This window comes from Diabrotica virgifera, chromosome 1, assembly GCF_917563875.1.
Source record: "Diabrotica virgifera virgifera chromosome 1, PGI_DIABVI_V3a".
NCBI lineage: Eukaryota > Metazoa > Arthropoda > Insecta > Coleoptera > Chrysomelidae > Diabrotica > Diabrotica virgifera.
The window spans coordinates 102,072,222-102,093,250 of record NC_065443.1 but is presented as its reverse complement, the minus strand read 5'-3'; the positions used below and the strand labels follow the sequence as shown (position 1 = coordinate 102,093,250).

Genomic DNA, 21,029 nt, shown 5'->3' with positions numbered 1-21,029 from the left:
CAGTTGGAGACTTTAAAAAGTGCAGACATATATTAAAATTTGAGAAAGGCACTCTACCGAAACGACTGTAATGACATTAAATTCTAATAAATTTTGTGGAAGAATTGGAAACAAAAGTTTTTCAGTGTTTTATTTTTAGATAAAATGAATTTTCATCAAGTAACGGTCGAATCCATCAAGTAATAGTATGTTATTCCACGAGCATGTAATTACGACACTCGCCTACGGCTCGTGTCGCAAACTTCATCATCGTGAGTAATAGCCATTACATGCGAGTAGAATACTATACTTTTTCTACATTTTTTATTTGGATTAGTAGAAAAATATAATTATTAACTATCATTATTTTTAAAATCGAAAGATTTTATTTTTCATAAGAAAACATATTGTATATAACTATGGCAACACTATTAGAATCACAGAAATGTCATTAGTGTCATGGTATATAATGGCGGTGACTTTTAAAAATAAGACATATTTTAAGGCAACTGCATGAAAAAGAACGTTTGCTCCTAATAAAAATCTATTGTACAACCAACAGTAAGTGAAACCGAATTCATTGATATAAATTTCATATCTGTAAACCCTTTTCCGGAATTAGTAACCGTTGTTTATGTTTACCTTTTAATAACGTCAATCGTAAAATGTCAAATGTTGAAATTTAAACGTAAAAAATATACTGATCCATTGTTACAGTTAAAAATACTTTTAAACATTTTTCGAAGTTAATTGTTGATATAAATTACAAGGATTATTGTAATAAATAAAGTTTAAGTAATTTTATTTGCTAATAATAAGTATATTAATAGTAGCATGCACCACTTGAATCTAACTTCAACCCGTGAGTAATGAACCATTACTCACGGTTAAAGTAATGGGTGTTATTATCTACTCAAAAATAGTGAATAATGAGCATATTATTAAACGGTCGTAGAAAAATCTAAATTACACTAATTTTATTTGTGTGTAATTGAACAACAAATTCTGTCTTTTGTTGATTACAAAAACCGTTATCATATTTCCAAAAGATCATTTTAAATATTTATATAATTAATACAATAAGATACGGTTGAATGCTCGAATATATGAATTTTTATAAACAAAAGGCAGATATCGAACACAGTTATTGATTAAATCTTGACCAAGTACTTTTGCCCTCAGAGCATTTTCAGGGGAATTCCATCAAAAAAACTTACTTACTTTCCGTGTCCGGAACACCAACAACTGTAAATTCTATATTTCCAATGGTTGGCCACATAGATGGCCCTGTCATTTGCTAAAATTAAGTCTTTTTCTGTGCAGGTCTCTCTGATCTCTGTGCATGATAGTAGATGCCGGCTGGTCTGAACCGCGCCACAGTCGCAGGTATCGTCCTCCTGGTATCCCCATTTTTTCAGTTACTAGCACAACGTGAAACGCCGGTTCTTAGTCTATTTAGCGCTTTCCAAGTCAGATACGGTAAATTGTGTCCAGCAGCCATTTCCTCTGAGGGAGGAAAATGTGTTGCGGTAGCTGACGCTTGCCACAGGTTTATTCGGCGCGTCTCTGGCGCTTCGGGGATGGATCTTGATGTTTTCAGAAAGTTTTTCCGAGATCTTAATCTACTTGGTTGAGTTTGGTGGTCATATAAGGGGTGTTTTCGGTCCGTCTCCTGCTTTTTTCGCTCTACCTCTGACGTGACTTTCCTCCTGATAGATGGTGGAGCAATCCCAGCTACGGGGTTTACCTCCTCGATAGGTGTCGTTTTCAGGCAACCCGATATTATACGAACCGTTTCATTTATAGCCACGTCAACGTTCTTTGCATGAACAGAGTTTGCCCATACTGGTGCTCCAAACTCCACGACCGAAAAACATAATACTAAGGCAGAAGTGCGGAGAGTGTGTGGTTGTGCTCCCCATTTTGTATTAGTTAGCTCGCGGATGATATTATTTCTGGCACTTACTTTCTTCTAGACATCTTGACAGTGGTATCGGTAAGACAGAGTTCTATCCAGACGTACGCCGGGGTATTTTGGCGTCTCGTTGTGTTCCAGCATCTGACCACGCCATTCCACCTCCAGCGGCCTTCGGGCATGCTTGTTTCTAAGGTGGAAAGCACATACCTGGGTTTTTTTGGGATTGGATTTCAGATGGTTTTCATCGTAGTATAGAGCTAAGTCTCCCAGGGCATCTGTCAGTTTCACTTCGACTTCAGTGAAGGTTCTTCCCTGAGCTGCCACAGCTGTATCATCAGCGTAAATAAATTGCCTTGTTTGTTGGTGTATGGGTTGGTCGTTGGTGTATATGTTGTATAGAATCGACGCGAGGACACTTCCCTGTGGGAGTCCATTTTTTTTTGGTTCCTCCACCGACTGTTCTTGCACTGGAGCGTTACGTAGAAGCGTCTATTCTGGAGGAGACATTTCACTAACCTTGTTAGTCGAAAATCCTTTGTAGTTTCGTAGAGTTTTGCGAGTAGCCGTTGATGGTTAACTGTGTCATAGGCATAGGCGGCAGTTAGGTCTATGAACGCTACTCCTGTTATTTCTTTCTGTTCAAAATCATCTTCTATATGTTGGGTGAGATTAAGAATTTGACTGCAGCAGCACTTCAAAGCAAAAAAAGAAAGCCATCCAGCACAGAATATTAAGACCGTCTATCATCATCCAACCAATTTACGTCCACTGCTGGACATAGGTCTCCCCCAATTGTTTCCACACTTCACGGTTTTGTGCTGATTTTTGCCAGTTTTTACTAATCCGCCTGATATCATCTGTCCATCGTGTAGGCGGCCTTCCTCTACTTCGTTTATCTTCTCTTGGTCTCCACTCCATCAGCCTTCGTGCCCATCTTGAATCTTTCAGCCTGGCGACGTGTCCTGCCCAGTTCCATTTGAGCCTGGTGATACGTTCTACAACATCTGCGATACCGGTTGTTTGTCTGAGATCTTCATTTCTTATTTTATCCCGTAGAGTTACGCCCAGCATGGATCTTTCCATGCGCCTTTGAGCAACCCGCATTTTCGACGCTGTTGCCTTGGTTAGAGTCAGTGTCTCTGCTCCATATGTCATTACCGGTAGCACACATTGGTCAAACACTTGTCTTTTTAAACCGATCGGTATACTGCTCCTAAATATGTCTCTCAGAGCTCCGTAGGCTGCCCAAGCAAGAGTTAATCCGTCTAGTAAGACCGTCTATATAATTATGTAAATAGTACCAAACTTGAGCAAATTGATCAAATTGTTTACCTTGGTTATCAGTTAAACTGCAACGCAGAGAGTCACGGTGAACTTAGATCCAGGATAGAGCAGGCCAGAACAGCTTTTAGAAAGATATCCAAGTTATTATGTAATATTATGTAACAGGGACTTCAAATTGGCATTGAGGATCCGCCTACTTCGCTGCTACGTGTTCTCGGTCTTACTTTATGATATATTAAATAAAATTGATCTAAATCGCCTTGAGGTATTCGAAATGTGGTGCTATCGGGACCGTGCAAGTTCGGAAGAGCGACACCTAGTGTTATAGCTCAGCAATATTTGTCGCACTTTTAATTATATTGGCCAATTATACAGGGTGTAACAAAAATACAGGTCATAAATTTAATCACATATTCTGGGACCAAAAATACTTCGATTAAACCTAACTTACCTTAGTACAAATGGGCATATAAAAAAGTTACAGCCCTTTGAAGTTACAAAATGAAAATCGATTTTTTCCAATATATCAAAAACTATTCGAGATTTTTTATTGAAAATGGACATGTGGCATTCTTATGGCAGTAGTATCTTAAGAAAAAATTATAGTGAAATTTGGACACCCCATAAAAATTTTATGGGGGTTTTGTTCCTTTAAACCCCCCCAAACTTTTGTGTACGTTCCAATTAAATTATTATTGTAGTACCATTAGTTAAACACATTGTTTTTAAGACTTTTTTGCCTCTTGGTACTTTTTCGAAAAGTCAGTTTTTATCGAGATATTTTGAATATATGTCAAATCGACCACATATTTGTATATGGTTAAGTACGATTATGGAGACTTGGTAATAATGTGAAAATTTATTTATGATTTACATTTTTAGGTATATTTTAAACCATATTAGAAAAGAAGCCACATCTCGATAAAAGGTGCCTTCTCGAAAAAATACAAAGAGGCAAAAAAGTTTTAAAAACACTGTATTTAACTAATGGTACCGCGGTAATATTTTAATTGGAACGTACACAAACATTTTGGGGGTTTAAAAGAACAAAAACCCCATAAAATTTTTATGTAAACATATCAAAAAATACGCCTCAACTCGATAAAAACTGCCTTATCGTAAAAATACTAAGAGGCAAAAATGTTTTAAGAATATTGAATTTAACTAATGGTACCACAAAAATAATTTAATTGGAACGTACACAAAAGTTTGGGGGGGTTTAAAGGAACAAAACCCCCATAAAATTTTTATGGGGTGCACAAATTTCACTATAATTTTTCTTTAAGATGTTCCTGCCATAAGAATGCGACATGTCCATTTTCAATAAAAAATCTCCAATAGTTTTCGATATATTTGAAAAAATCTATTTTTATTTTGTAACTTCAAAGGGCTGTAACTTTTTTTCTGTGCATATTTGTACTAAGGTAAGTTAGGTTCATTCGAACTATTTTTGGTCCCAGAATATGTGATTTAATTTATGACCTGTATTTTTGTTACACCCTGTATTAGTCCTGGTTACTGGATAATTGTCAAAGCCATAGCCCAAGAAAAAGAATAAGAAGAAAAAGTAAGATTGAGGTTATGTAATTAAAAGGTAAACATTACAAATAAAATACATTTAATTAAATTCACTTTAATAATTGCATATCATATCAATATTGTGGAGCAACATTAATGCCCGATTTCATAATGACAACCTAAAGTGCACTTTAACTAGGATTCATTTTAGACTAAAGTACATAAAGTTACTTACTGCTTCTTTATTATTATAGAAATCCACTTTTCTCTTTGTATTAATTTGTGCTTAGAAGTTGGAAACGAATAGAACTTAAATTGACAATTTTTTGGTGTATTTTTACAATTTATAACAAAGCATTTGCGAAATCCCATTTTCTTCAATGACAGTAGGTATGAAATATGTCAATATGGCAATTTCAATGGACAATATGAATTATTTAAGAAAGTTACAAGATTTCTCCGCTACTCGCGAACGATCGTTTCTCGTATCCCCTCCAAGTGCTTGCACACAGCGAATAGAAGAGTTTTAAAAGTCTTGAGTGGAGAGGATTCAAAACTTCACAATACTAGAACGCCTCAGCAAGACTAAAGAGATTATAAAAAACATCAAGACGAGAAAGCTGGAATATTTCGGACATGTAATGAGAGTTCCCAATAAATATAAGTTGCTACAAAATATTATGCAAGGTAAAATAGCAGGAAAACGCAGTCCAGGACAAAGACGGACTTCATGGTTGAAAAACTTGTGACATATTACATGAAGAAGAAGAGACCCAGCACATCCCGTAATGTAGACATTTACTTAAAAATAATAATACAAATAACACACACTAGACAAAGGACAAACGGATTAAAATAATTTATGTAGCTCCCGATCAATTATTTTAATCTGTTTGTCCTTTGTCAAGTGTGTGTTATTTGTTTTATTATTATTTTTAAGTACATGTCTACCATCGATCAGATTTTCCTACTAAAGATGTTACAGAGCGGTACCTACCAACAACAGCTAAACATGAAGCTCCTGTTTATAGACTTCTAGCAGGCATATGATACAGTCGTATACCCCAGGCTGTGGGTGAAAAAAAAAAATTCAGGAATTTTTGAAACCTATCAGATGTTGTAAAGGACGATGCCAGGAATAACTTATACTAAAATGTAACCAATAATATTGTGCGCTTTTTTTTAATTGCGATTTTCATTTGTTAAATTTGCAATTTTTATTGATTTTTAATTTTGTAGCTTAGGATATTGATTTTAGAGAAAAACTTTTAAATAGAAAGTTGTAGTAAATTAAAAAACCTACAATTTGAGCTATGGTAAGTTTAATTTTGTTAATTGGTTATTGCAAAACAGCCGGCGAAACGTCCAAAATGGCCGTTTTTTACAATTGCATTATTTATTGTACAAATAATTTTTTTTATTTTTTAAAGCTGTAAAATGAAGATCCTTCAATTCCAAACATAAAAAATAATTGTACGGCCAGATTAACGAATTTGTTGCTTAGATATTATCAATTGTTTATCCCAAGAGGTCAAATGTCGAAGGCTATAACTTTTTGAAAAAAAATCGTAGAAAGTTAGTGAAACATCAAATCTCCTTCTAAAGAGTTATATTTTCATATTCTGATGTAAAAGATGCGTAAAACATTTTTAAACCTCTAATTTTTGGATTTGAAAATAAGGGGGCAAATTTTGTTATAAACATTTAGAGCTGAAGCGGCCCTGTACATCCTATAAGCTTTTAACTTACATATTATTGTTGCTGAAGATGAAACGAAGATTTATAAAAAAAAATAAAAAATTTCTACGACCAACTGAAGCCGAGATAATTTTTGGGTTTGAAAATAAGGGGGCAAATTTCGTTACAAACATTTAGAGCTAAAGCGGCCCTGTATATCCTATGAGTTTCTAACTTAGAGATTATTGTTGCTCAAGACGAAACGAAGATTTATAAAAAAATTTAAATTTTCTACAACCAACTGAAGCCGAGATAATTGTTTTTTTTTCTTAAATCCTTGTGCCCCCATTTATAACAATTAAGAAATTAGTTTACAGTCATTGACTAAAGAAAGATTTATATTATCTTAAAATAAAAATTATTATAAAATATAATTACATTTAATTATTAAAAATTATTTTTTAAATCGGTGCTTTTGCAAGCGGCCGAATTTTGCAAATCGCCGGCTCGCTTCAAATCCGCGCGCTCGGAAAATTTTTACGTAACTTGTATTAAATTTTGACAGAAAACAATTTAATAATATTACCATTATAATATACAGTCTATTTACCACTGTATTTGTTTTTCTTGATAAACTTTTATATGTGAAATTCAAAAAGAATAGTCACTACAAGAAGAAAAAGTTTTATATTGTATATTATAGTAAGAAGTAACATTATTATTATTATATTTATATAACAATGAAAAAATTAAAAATATAGTTATATATTTCAATATATGTATCATTTTTGTAATATTATTTCTTCAGAAATGAAATTTCACATATAAAAGTTTATCAAGAAAAACAAATACAGTGGTAAATAGACTGTATATTATAATGGTAATATAATTAAATTGTTTTCTGTCAAAACTTAATACAAGTTACGTAAAAATTTTCCGACCGCGCGGATTTGAAGCAAGCCGGGCGATTTGCAAAATTCGGCCGCTCGCAAAAGCACCGATTTTAAAAATAATTTTTAATAATTAAATGTAATTATATTTTATAATTATTTTTGTTTTAAGATAATATAAGTCATTCTTTAGTCAACGACTGTAAAATAATTTCTTAATTGTTATAAATAAAGGCACTACGACTTAATAAAAAAAAAACAATTATCTCGGCTTCAGTTGGTTGTAGAAAATTTTTATTTTTTAATAAATCTTCGTTTTGTCTTCAGCAACAATAATCTGTAAGTTAGAAACTCATAGGATGTACAGCGCCGCTTCAGCTCTAAATGTTTATAACGAAATTTGCCCCCTTATTTTCAAACCCAAAAATTATCTCGGCTTCAGTTGGTCGTAGAAATTTAGGTTTAAAAATATTTTAGGCATTTATTTACATCAGAATATGAAAGTATAACTATTTAGAAGGAAACTAGATGTTTCACCAACTCTATACGATTTTTTTTTCAAAAAGTTATAGCCTTCGACATTTGACCTCTTGGGATAAACAATTTATAATATCTAAGCAACAAATTCGTTAATCTGGCTTTACAATTTTTTTTACGTTTGGAATTGAAAGATCTTCATTTCAAAGCTTTAAAAGATAAAAAAATTATTTGTACAATAAATAATGCAATTGTAAAAAACGGCCATTTTGGACCTTTCGCAGGCTGTTTTGCAATAACCAGTTAACAAAATTAAACATACCATAGCTCAAATTGTAGGTTTTTTAATTTACTACAACTTTCTATTAAAAAGTTTTTTTCTAAAATCAATATCCTAAGCTACAAAATTAAAAATCAATAAAAATTGCAAATTTAACAAATGAAAATCGCAATTAAAAAAAAAGCGCACAATATTTTTGGTTACATTTTAGTAGAAGTTATTTCTGGCATCGTCCTTTACAACACCTGATAGGTTTCAAAAATTCCTGAATTATATCCTGAAATCGACCTATTTTTCACCCACAGCCTGGGGTAGTAAGGAAACGTCTTTATCAAGCACTTCAGTTAATTGGGATACCGGAGAAGTTGGTCAAACTAGTGAAAATGACACTGGAGAGAACAGAAAATAGAGTAGCACTGGAGGGTAGCCTCTCAGAAATTGAAAGTACGAAGGGATTTGAAGCAAGGAGACCCTCTGTCAACTGCCCTTTTCAATAGTGTATTAGAGGCAATATTCAGGGAAAGCTGGATTAGAACGCATATATACGATCCATAATAGAAGAACTCAGGTACTTCCATACGCAGACGACATAGTATTGATAACAAGAACAAAAATAAAACTGCTAAGATTATTTAACTTTTTTGAAAGAAAAGCTGACTGCTAACGAACACAAAACAAAATTTATGGAAATGGGAGATATACTAAATGAAGGTCAGGTTTTGAAAATTAGAATATAAATATAACGATGGAAAAGAATATTGTTTCGAGAAAGTGAAAGAATTTGAATACCTAGGGGTGACTGTAACGGAGAAAGGAGATGAAGTTCCCGGAATTGAAGAAAGAATTGAGAAGGGAAGGCGAGCGGTTGGAGCATTGAGTAAACTTTTAAAGAGTAGTCTTAATTCATGAACAGCAAAATTGCGGTTATATAGTACGGTGATACAACCTACAGTACTGTTTAGTAGTGAGTGTTGGGTTCTGAATATGAGAGAAGAAAATGCATTGGAAAGATAGGAACGGAGCGTACTGAGGATGATTTTCGGTGGTGTGAAAGTGGGAGAGAACGAATCGAGAAGACGGACAAATGTGAAAGTTCAAGAACTGTTTGGGAAGCCAGTATAATCAGCCATATGGTTAAAACTAAAAGACTTCGCTGACTGAGACATGTGGAAAGCATGTCAGGGGACCGATGGGCGAAGACTATATTGTTAAGAGATGAGGGAAGAAGAAGGAGGGGTCGACCGCGAAAAAAGTGTAGATATCTGCCCTGGACAGAGTACAGTGGAGAAATACAGTTGAAAATTTTCAAGCCATGAGTCCCTGAGGCCTACAGGGCTGTTATATAAATGTCTACTACATTCCGGGATGTACTGGAAAGCTTTCTCTTTTTGACAAAATGCTCCTGATGATGCTCTGTGGGTGAAAGTACTTGGGTAAGATTTAATAAATAATTGCTTAGTGTTGGAAAATTCTCGAGAATGAAAAATCAGAGAATATTCTCGATATGGAGAATTTTCTGAGAATGAACCCTATGACGCACTTAGGGATATTGTTGAAGATGAAATAGGGTATTAAAAATCATGAAATTATATACAAAATTATGAGACTAAACAACAGTGTACTTTATACAGTGATGAGCGCGCTAATAACCGGCAAAATAGCACAAAAGATGGAAAACGTATACTATTAAGTTGTGAGATAAACAGAAATGAAACTAATCGAGCTGGGAAATCTAGCGATATTAACCTAAAGATTTACATTATATTGATTGTTTCCCACCTTCAGACATATCGGACGAGTTTAACAACTGTCACAGTGACAGGTTAATATCGCTAAATGTCCCAGCTCGACTAGTTTCATTTCTTTTTATCTCACAACTTAATACGTTTTCCATCTTTTGCGCTATTTTGCCGGTTATTAGCACGCTCATCACTATATATAAACAAAATAGAAAAACAACAGAGAACACAAAATTTATTTGATAAAAAAAATGAAAGTTTCTTCTTAACAACAAATAATGCAAGTATGGTCCTTTTCATGAGCATTTTTCAGTGCGTAACAAATGATAGGAAAAAGGGTAAGTCCGTGATAATACACATTTATGACATTTATTCTAACATGACATTTTAGTTAAATCTGACAGTTGTCACATTTTATTTTCAATTTGGAATAAAAACAAATCAAATGTGTTTCTTGCATTTATAAAATGGTATTTTCTTTGATTTGTATAGTCTTATAAATTATACAGATTATATTTGTAATATTATTATCTAATTAAAAAAAATATATTTTTTTATTATGGCGCCATCTATCGACAACTGGAATAACTAGAATAAATGTTGTAAATGTCTGTAATCACGGACGTGCCTTTTTTCTGTCACGTACAATTTAATGCGTTAGAAAGAAATCGAAAAACGGTGACGCACTGAAAGATGATCATGAGAAAAAGAATAATTGATGTGGTGATTTAATCAGAAAAACATGAGGCCTCAGGTTCAGAATCTATTTCTATCATTAGCTCATCCTGGTCATCTACATTCTGTATTTCAATGTACTGATGAGAAGTTGTGGGATTTTATTTTTCACCCGTCGTCAGCTCAGTCATGGATTGGTCTACGTCTAAAGGGGCATTTAGACGGGCTAGTTTTTGAAGCAATATGTTGCCGAAAATATATATTTGGTATGTTTCTGGTAACATTACAGCCATCTAATGAAAATATCGCCGTTTGGCTGAGCCATGTGGCCGAAATCTTACTGGTATTTGAACACTATTGCAGTGCCTGATGCGTTGCCGATAAAGTCGAACTGCTGTGGAAAATTTTGCATGTTGCTCTGTATTTCCTGTACTCTGTTGAAATTTAATTTGGTTTTGTCAAAACATACAAAGAAAAGATGAATACGTGGTCCAATGAAATCACAATAAGGTTTATTAATGCAGTACATTTACGTCCAGAGTTGTGGGACTTGGCATACTTCTGGAACTATGAGACAAATGGAAGAGTAGTGCACCCTGAATAAATACATTAAACTAAAACTGTTAGTATATATAAATAACAATTGCTAATCTTGTTGAGATTGGTATTGCGTTTCTCATGTTTGGTCTTACTTCTTTGTTCTTGGCCCTATTATATTTATGAATAGTTCGAAATCACTTTTTGACATTCTTGTAAAATTCTTAAACAAATAATTGTCTAGCATTATTTCCATAGTTAAATTACTCATTGTTTCGCGTTTACTTAGAAAAGCCGTATCTACATTTTCCGTTTTTTTATTTTTCTTTTTTATGTATCGTCTTAGCACGATTAAGGACGCAACAACTCTCAGACGAGAATATTCTCTTCTTACATCACTATAATTGCTAGATATCTGCTTTTTATTTGTAAAAATTTATATAATTATCCTTTTTTCTATTTTCAGTCGCAAGGTCTGCCCCACATAGAACGAAACTACACGTTAAGAAAAAGGCAGAGTTCTACATTAGACACCACTACTTTCATATGTTATACATGTTCGCTTGAATATCCTTCCAGCAGTATCCGTCTTCTATATTGTTGTCAAAATTTGGAAAAGGAGCCGTATTTTCCTTTCATTCAGACTCTGAAGGCGCCTCCTGGAGCAAGTCCTATCAGTCCGCAAGGGATGGTGCAAGTGTGTTCGATTTGCTACAAGTCAATTCCACATAAACATCAAGTGAGTATATTTATTTAACCTTTCGTTAGTCGCGCATGGGACTGGCAGTCACATTTCTTACATTTTTTTTTTGTTTAAATAGAAACTATTATGGATACGGCACTGTAGATTTGGGACATCTTTAAGTGATATTTTGGGAACCCTTTACCTAATTTTTACTCAAAGATGCTGGTTTTTTAAACGATCTGGAACACTAATACCCATTAGTGATACAAAATAAAAATAATGAAAAAAAAGTTATTTTGAAAAAACATTTGTTAAAATTTAAGCCAAATCTTTTAGGAGATACGTTAGTATTTCAACGATTTTTCCTGAAACTTACGCTTTAGATAAACAAAACGTTTTAAAACTGGTAGCCATACATTAGTAGCTAATGCAAGTAAAAATAGTCAGCTAATTATACAAAAATGTCTTTATTATTATAATAATTTGGTGTTCCTGGTAATATCCACGAATTGTTAACAAGGAAATAGAGATATTGAAAAAAATAGCTATTAGTTACACGATATATTAGTTATCGTTACTCATGCATACCCATTAAGAGTCAACGTTAAGACTAATAATGCATGACATCACTGTGTCCTAGATACGATGGCAACAAATAATAGACAGCAGCAAAATTTTAACAACAAACCTAATAATTTTGCTATTAAAGTTTTTAATGTTAAAAGTATGGAGTCAATTATTTTTATACTATTATTAATATATAGTAGATACTATAGAATTTAATATGTAGATATGCATGAGAGCCAGTGCTGTCCTGTCTTTTGTGCGTACTTAAAGGTTGGTACACATATCTTTTTCAGGCCGGCCCTACACGATCGTGACGAGTCACTCAAATGACTAGCCATTTTTTAACTTCATTTAGCGAGCCGAACTATTTGCGAACGTTATCATGGCGTCAATTTTTGCGACGAACACAAAGGATATTCGCAATTCAATTTGGACGGTGTACGCAGCGATATTGTCTGTTCGTGTCGTCGCATCGAGATTGTGTGAATGGCGTGTTCTTAGAGATAAGAAACTTGAGAAACACAATGTAGTCAATACCCAAATTACAAATTAAAAGAATCATTTACATAAACTTCGCACACGTGTTAGTTGGTTCGTCGCTTTCCAAGGATCGTGATGAGTTTGCGATGAGTTCGCTGTAAATATATTTTCAACGAACTAAACGCGGGCATTTAAACACCGTACTTGCCTTGCATGTTGGTGAGTATTCATATTTATTCCCACGAGTAGCTGGGGATCGTTGTCGATTTCTGTATAGCCCCGCGTACAGGAACAAGGCTAATTTTCAATGGGATTTCGCCCGGTGTCCCAAGAGCATCGTTAGCGACCTGCGAAAAACCATTCAGTTTTTAGTACGATAGCTTCCACCTTAACTTACGGATTTTTTGCATCTGATTTTCTCCATTTAAAATGGTTTAAATGCCACAGACCCGACCAGTGTAAACCAACCCCATTCAAAGTGAGTCAAAAATATAAACCTCAACATCGCCACATATAATGCTCGGTCGCTCTCTGCCGAAGAAAGGTTCGAAGAAATGGAGGAAGAACTTGCAAAAGTGAATTGGGATATTGTGGGTATCAGCGAAGTTAGAAGAAAAGGAGAGAATCTTATCTCACTCCCATCAGGCCATCTGTGGTACTACAAAGGAGAAGAGGAATCGACAGTCGAAGGTGTCGGCTTCTTTATTCACAAAACAATTGCGAACAGAATTGTGTCAATAAACCAAATATCAACAAGGTTGGTCTACTTAAACATCAAAATGAGCACCAGATATATCCTAAAGTTCATTCGTTTACGCACCTGCTACAGGCCATTCAGACGAAGAAGTCCAAATATTCTGCGACCAAATATCCTGTGCAATCAAGGAAAATCCTGGCCACTTCTTAATAATAGGCGGTGATTTCAACGCCAAAATAGGTACCAAGGAAGACCCCTCTGAAATAATATTGGGAAATTTTGGAAGCCAAGGCAGAAATGATAGAGGCAAACAACTATTAACTTTTCTTTTGGAAAACAATCTCTATCAAATGAACAGCTTCTTTAAAAAGAAAAAACACAGAAGATAGACCTGGGAAAGTCCTGATGGAAAAACAAGGAACGAAATCGACTATTTCTTAACAAACAAAAAATAATTATTTAAAGACGTAAATGATGTGTTAAACCAGTTTAGTACAAGCAGTAATCACAGGTTAGTAAGAGCTAAAATAACGATATCGACCGAAAACTAAATATTGTTCAACAAACTAAAAAGATGAAAAACTAAGTCAACCTACTAAAACCCTTATAGAACTAAGACGACAGATGAAAGGAGATACCAGTTCAAGCAAAGAAGCGCTAAATCAAATAAATAAGACGATCACAAAGGCAATAAGAAAAGACGTAAGAAACTACAATGTAGAAAACACAAAACAAGCAATAGAGCAAAATAAGAACATGAAAGTTTTGAAGAAAAGCGTACAAAAAGGAAAAATAGAAATCAACAAACTAAGAAACAGAACTGGAAAAGAAACTACAAACAGAGATGAAATATTAACAATAGTCGAAGAATTGTACACAGAGTTATACAAATCAAGAAAAAAAGATGACAATACGCAACCTCCAATTACAGTAAAAACTGGGGTATTAAATCAAGGATCAGATTTAATGCCCGATATAACAAAATCAGAAATCAAAGAGGCTCTGAAGAAAATAAAAAATAATCGAACCCCAGGCGAAGATGGAATAGTATCAGAAGCACTAAAAATTTGAGGAAATATACTACTTCAAAAAATTAAACTACTTTTCAATACCTGTCTTCACAATGCCAATATTCCAACAGACTGGAACAACGCTACTATGATTGTATTACACAAAGCAGGAGACAAAGCCAATTTAGAGAATTACAGACCGATTAGCCTCCTCAGCCATTTATATAAGTTATTTACGCGAATAATAGTTAAGAGAATGGAAAGAAAGTTATCAACCAAGAGAACAGGCAGGATTCCGAAGTTACGGAACAAATGACCATCTACAAAGTATAAAAACCCTAATAGAGAAAATAGTGGAATACAATAAACCTCTAGTTCTAGTTTTTATCGATTTTCATAAAGCCTTTGACAAAGTTGAGCTTAGCAAAATATTAAAGGCGCTTAAAGAATGCAGGCTAGATTATAGGTATACAAAATTATTACACAAAATATACTTACAGGCAACAACCACTGTCAAATTACATACTAACAGTAATCGCATAAAAATAGAACGGGGGTTAGACAAGGAGACCCAATGTCACCTAAACTTTTTAATACGGTCTTAGAACATGCTTTCAAGAGTTTGGATTGGATGACAAAGGGAATAAAAATAGATGGAGAATACCTAAACAACTTACGCTTCGCCGATGATATAGTCATAGTAGCTGAGGATCTAGGTATGGCAAGAGAGATGGTACAAGAACTCGTTGTGGCTACAGAAAATGTAGGTTTAAATATAAACATCTCGAAAACAAAAATAATGACAAAGGGCCTAGCCGGGTAAGATGGTGAAAAGTGCCCCCAACCCAATCTAAATTCCATATAGGCCACTTTTTAGCACATATAGAGGAACTCACTTTCTGAAATTTTTAGCCCCCTAGGTGGTCACGTGACCCCCCTAGAGCCTAATTAGGCTTTTTATGTTTTTATTTTTTATCTCAGCCGCATTAAGAGCTAGCCAAAAACTTTATTTAAAAAAGTTGTAAGTTTTAAAAAGATCTATATATGAAAAAATTTTTTTTTATTTTTTTGGCGGGAAATTCGAATTTTTAGAACAATTTTAAACTTTTAAATAAATCTGAAAAAAAAACTAAGACACTCGTTTTTACGAAAATTAATTATAATGTGTATTTTTGCACAATCTTTCACCCTGAATTTTTTCAGATTTTTAAAATTGGTGAAACGTACCTTTAAAAATAAAAAACCGCATTTTTTCGGTTTTTTTTTTCGTTTTTTTGATACAATTTTATACATATTTTTCAAAAAATTTAAAGCCGTCACTAGAATAGGTAAAAAACTGAAAAATAATTGGGATTTGCTTCATAAAAATTTTTTGTAACGCCATCCATTTTCAAGATACAGGGCGTTGAAGAAAACAAAATTTTACATATTTTTTACGATTTTGCCGAAACTACTGGCAACATTGTAATAAAACTTGGCGGGTTTTAAGAGGTAGTTATTGTGCATGTTTTGACATACAACTAAGGATTTAATATTCATCATTGGCGCGCATAGGGGTAATGGTCTGAACTTTTCAAAGAAAAAAAGATAGTACGCCACTGACATATTTCAAATTAACAATCATTTTTGAATTCCTCGTTCAATTTGCAATAAAAAATCTATCTTCTCATTTTTTCATACGACGCGCTGTTTTGCTGCAAAAAATAAAATATCTTAACGCTTCCAAAGTATTCGAATTAATTTTGATAATGGATGTATGAGTTTATTATGTATGTAGATGTAGAAACTACTAGAAGTTCGAATACTTTGTAAGGGTTAAGATCTTTTATTTTTTGAATAAAAATGGCGCGTCGTATGAAAAAATAAGAAGATACATTTATTGTCACAAATTGAACGAGAAATTAAAAAACGATTGTTAATTTGAAATATGTCAGTGGCGTACTATCTTTATTCTTTAAAAAGTTCAGACCATTACTCCTATGCGAGCCAATGATGAATATCAAATCATTAATTGTATGTCAAAATATGCATAATAACCAGCTCTTAAATCCCGCCAAGTTTTATTACAATGTTGCCAGTAGTTTCAGCAAAATCGTAAAAAATATGTAAAATTTTGTTTTCTTCAACGCCCTGTATTTTGAAAATGGATGGCTTTACAAAAAATTTTTATTAAGCAAACCCCAATTATTTTTCAGTTTTTTACCTATTCTAGTAACAGTGTTACCTTTTTTGAAAAATATGTATAAAATTGTTTCAAAATACGAGAAAAAAACTGAAAAAATGCGGTTTTTTATTTTTAAAGGTACGTTTCACCAATTTTAAAATTCTGAAAAAATTCATGGTGAAAGATTGTGCAAAAATACACATTATAATTAATTTTCGTAAAAACGAGTGTCTTAGTTTTTTTTTCAGAGTCATTTAAAAATTTAAAATTGTTCTAAAAATTCTAATTTCCCGCCAAAAAATTTAAAAAAATTTTTTTCTTATAGATGTTTTTGGAACTTATAACTTTTTTTAATAAAGTTTTTGGCTAGCTCTTGATGCGCCTGAGATAAAAAATAAAAACATAAAAAGCCTAATTAGGCTCTAGGGGGGTCACGTGACCACCTAGGGGGCTAAAAATTTCAGAAAGTGAGTTCCTCTATATGTGCTAAAAATTGGCCTATATGGAATTTAAATCGAGCTGGGGGCTTTTTTCACCATCTTACCCGGCTAGGCCCTTTGGTACCCAACCAGAACATCAGTATTGTTGGGAAGGAAATAGAACTCGTAGATAGATATAAATACCTGGGACATGAAATTACGATTGGCAGGGATAACCAGACTCATGAACTGAAGAGAAGAATAGGTCTTGGGTGGGCAGCATTTGGAAAACTGAAACTTTTAAAAGTGAGTTGCCCACATGCCTAAAGAGAAAGGTATTTGATCAGTGCGTCCTCCCAGTCTTGACGTACGGATCAGAAACACTTACCTTAACTAAAGCCTCGGCTACCAAACTAAGAGTCACGCAGAGAAGAATGGAGCGGTCAATGTTAGGAATAACTCTGCGAGACAAAATCAGAAACGAAGAAATCAGGAGAAGAACAAAGGTTACTGACGTCATCGAGAGGATAGCCAGGTTGAAGTGGAGATGGGCAGGACACATAGCCAGAATGACAGATGGGCGATGGACGAAGAGGTTATTGGAATGGAGGCCAAGAGAAGACAAGAGAAGCGTCGGTCGACCGCCTACAAGATGGACTGACGACTTAAGAAAGCTAAATAAAAACTGGATGAGAGTCGCGCAGGATAGATGGGGTTGGAAACGAGGGGAGGAAACCTATGTTCAGCAGTGGACTTTTGAGGCTGGATGATGATGAAACGCGGGCAATTCGCAAACATTTCGGCTCGCATATGTGTAACGACATTAACATGTTCGGTGCCCATCTTGAATAAACGCCACGTCGCTGGTACCACGTACTTAAATGGTTCATTTAGTAACGCAGTACTACCGCCGATACTCGTGCGTCGTCGACACCCTTGATGAAACCTTCGTGACGGCACACTGTCGTCGTGGTTAACTGAACGAGTTAATGGCGAACGGAGCCATTAAGTGGTAACCTAGTATGCCATAAAGCTGACTCTGAAATTTTCATGTGAACTTTTGTATAAATCTACATACAGGGTGTCCCAAAAGTAGCGGAACGGTCGAATATTTCGCGAAATGGATCGAAAAACTGAAAAATACATGTTTTCATATTTTTCAAAAACCTATCAAATGACACTAAACACAACCCCCCCCCCCCAATTACACCTCTTGTAGGTGGGGTGGGGGTAACTTTAAAATCTTAAATGGAAACCCCCATTTTTTTATTGCAGATTTAGATTCCTTACGTAAAAATAAGCAACTTTTATTCGAGATATTTTTTTCGAATTGTAGATATGTGGCGCTATAATCGGTAAAAACGATTTATCATGATACCATTTGTAAATTATAGAAATGGTCTAATATCTCGAGAAATACGCTTCCAAAAAACACGTGTTATCAATATTTTTCAAAATCATATAGTATAAAACCAAACAACCCCCTATTCCAAACCCTGGAGGTGGGGTCGGGGAGTTACTTTCAAATCTTAAATCCCCGTTTTTTATCAGATTTGGATTCCTCATGAAAAAATAAGTAACATCTTTTGAAACATTTTTAAGAATTATTGATAGATGGCGCTATAATCGGAAAAATCCGAGTTATCAGCGCCATCTATCAACAATTTTAAAAAATGTTTCGAATACATGTTACTTATTCTTCTATGAGGAATCCATAACGGGGGTTATTATTTAAGATTTTAAAGTCACGCTTCACCTCACCTACAGGGTATGGAGTGGGGTCATGTTTGGTGTCATTCGATAGGTTTTTGAAAAATATTAAACACGTGTTTTTTGGTTTTTCATTTGGAAGTGTATTTATCGAGATATTAGACCGTTCCTATAATTTACCTAGGGTATCACGATAAATCGTTTTTTCCGCTTAAAGCGCCATCTATCCACAATTCGAAAAAATGTCTCGATTGAAAGTTGCTTATTTTTACGAGCATAACCCAAATCTGAATTTTAGTCTTAGTTTCTTAGTGGGCATGACGATGCTGTATGACTTGTAAACAGCGAAACCGTCACCCAATCTTCCTTTCAATGTAATAAAACCAATTTAAAGGATTGTGAGTATAGGACTTGTTTCCCTATCATACATCATAGTACATATTAGGTTTGCTTGTATGTATTTCATTAGGATTGCGCTAGTCTCTTACAGATTGACAGGTTCTGTATTAACCAGCACTATACGAGTAGATGTGTTTACCATTACTTTTCATTTTAGTTATTCTATACACAATTCTATTTCTTTTTTCTTCTTGCAGGTATTCGGTGGTGATCCGGCGGCCATAACAGGAAACCATATGTCCGTCAATGACATCTTATTACACAATAGTAATTCTTCTAGGCCCAGTACTGTCAAATCACCGGCTAATAGCGCAGGATCTGATATTAGGTATAAACCGTACGATATCAATTCCTCACCTTCCATGGCTAACAAGAAAAAACAGGCTATATTAGACAACAGACAAAATTTAAAAGTAAGTAGTACTGATTTTTTTAAGAGGGATATATACTATCTTCTTCTTATTGCGCCGTCCCCTTTCGAAGGCTGGCGATGCAAACGGCAATTGTAGCTTTGGAAGCTGCTGTAATATACAAGGGCTATCATTTAGCACTAAAAGACCGGAATAAATCTATTTTTAAATATAGCACCTAGAGACTTGCAACTTTTTGCATTGTGTTCAGGATGATGGCAGCAAAAAAGGCTACTAAGTATAGAAAAATGGGTGGAAATGCATAATTTCATTTTAAAGTGCATAAAATGCATCCAAAAGTGTATAAACATTTCAAAATAAGCATATTATATTTTTTTTTATTTTTGGCTTAGACTGCCAATAAGCATATTAAAGGCCAGCTTTTGTTACTCGGGCAGGTTTAAGTTTCGCATGCAAAAAATATTCTTATATTTTTTACTGCATTAAATCTGCAATTACAACCCGTAACTTTAAATAATTACAAAGCCAACCCTGTTTAATAGTACCATTTCATCTCCTCCTAATTTTACCCTTATCCCTACAGACAGACAATTATACTTGGATTCACGACAGAAGAAATCTTTCTCTTTCTCATCAGCCGGTCGAACGGTCAACACGTACCACTCGCCACGAGGGTGCAACCTTTTTTCTCTACGACCTTTCGAAGGGTCAACTCGGGTACCCCTCATCTATTGACGGGACAGCCTTTCTTTTGGGCTTAAACGAACAATCGAAAGTCGTGCACGAACAGTTAATCCGCGAGTGACGGCATACACAATTTCGCAGCAGTCAAAGCGCGAGGCACGTGGAACGAAAACAGTCAACTCGTGTATGACCGGCTCTAGTGTTCAACAAGGCTTCATAGCTTGGTAAGACGCTTTATCTACATATCAATATTGCCTGTATAAAACCTTTATACTCCCACTTGAACCAGTAAACTAGCAATCCTAACTACAGTCCACAATCATACCCTCTGAGAGTATATTCATACTCTCACATATGTACAAGTTATCGTACAGGGCGTTTGGGGTTGGGATACGCTACCAGAACCGACCCGCGGAGCACCTGGTGCCCAGATTTAATGCTAAGGCACGTCCTCTGGAGGTTCGAGGGTTATCGACACTAAATTGATGAAAACAGATTACTTGGAGTAGCCGAATACGAATCCGCAATCAGAACCGACCCCCGGAGCAACTGGTGCACAGGGTAACTGCTGAGGCACGTCATCTTCTGGAGTTTCGAGGGTTCTCGGCATTAATTGATACAATCAGATTTCTCGAGGCATTTTTGTGGTTGCTTAAAACGAGTATGCCATCAGAATGCAAACAGATTTCTCGAGACATTTTTGGAGTTGCTGAAAACGAATACGCTATCAGAATGACAGCCGGAGCACCTAGTGTCTAGGGCCACGTCATCTCCTGGAGTTTCGAGTGATTTCGTCACTAAATTGAGGCAAACCGATTGCACGGGGGTTTTTGGGACTGCTGAACACGAATACGCCATCAGAACCGACT

The 21,029-nt window shown here is 34.8% G+C and overlaps 1 protein-coding gene across 1 annotated transcript in view; it reads left to right on the top strand.

Annotated features, from left to right (window-relative positions):
• LOC114333210 (uncharacterized) overlaps nt 1–21,029 on the top strand; it is a 197,859-nt gene that overhangs the window by 99,253 nt on the left and 77,577 nt on the right. The window contains exons 4-5 of the mRNA XM_050660558.1: nt 11,441–11,713; nt 19,303–19,518. Coding sequence (XP_050516515.1) covers nt 11,441–11,713; nt 19,303–19,518 — 489 coding nt within the window. The remainder of the gene's footprint in view (nt 1–11,440; nt 11,714–19,302; nt 19,519–21,029) is intronic.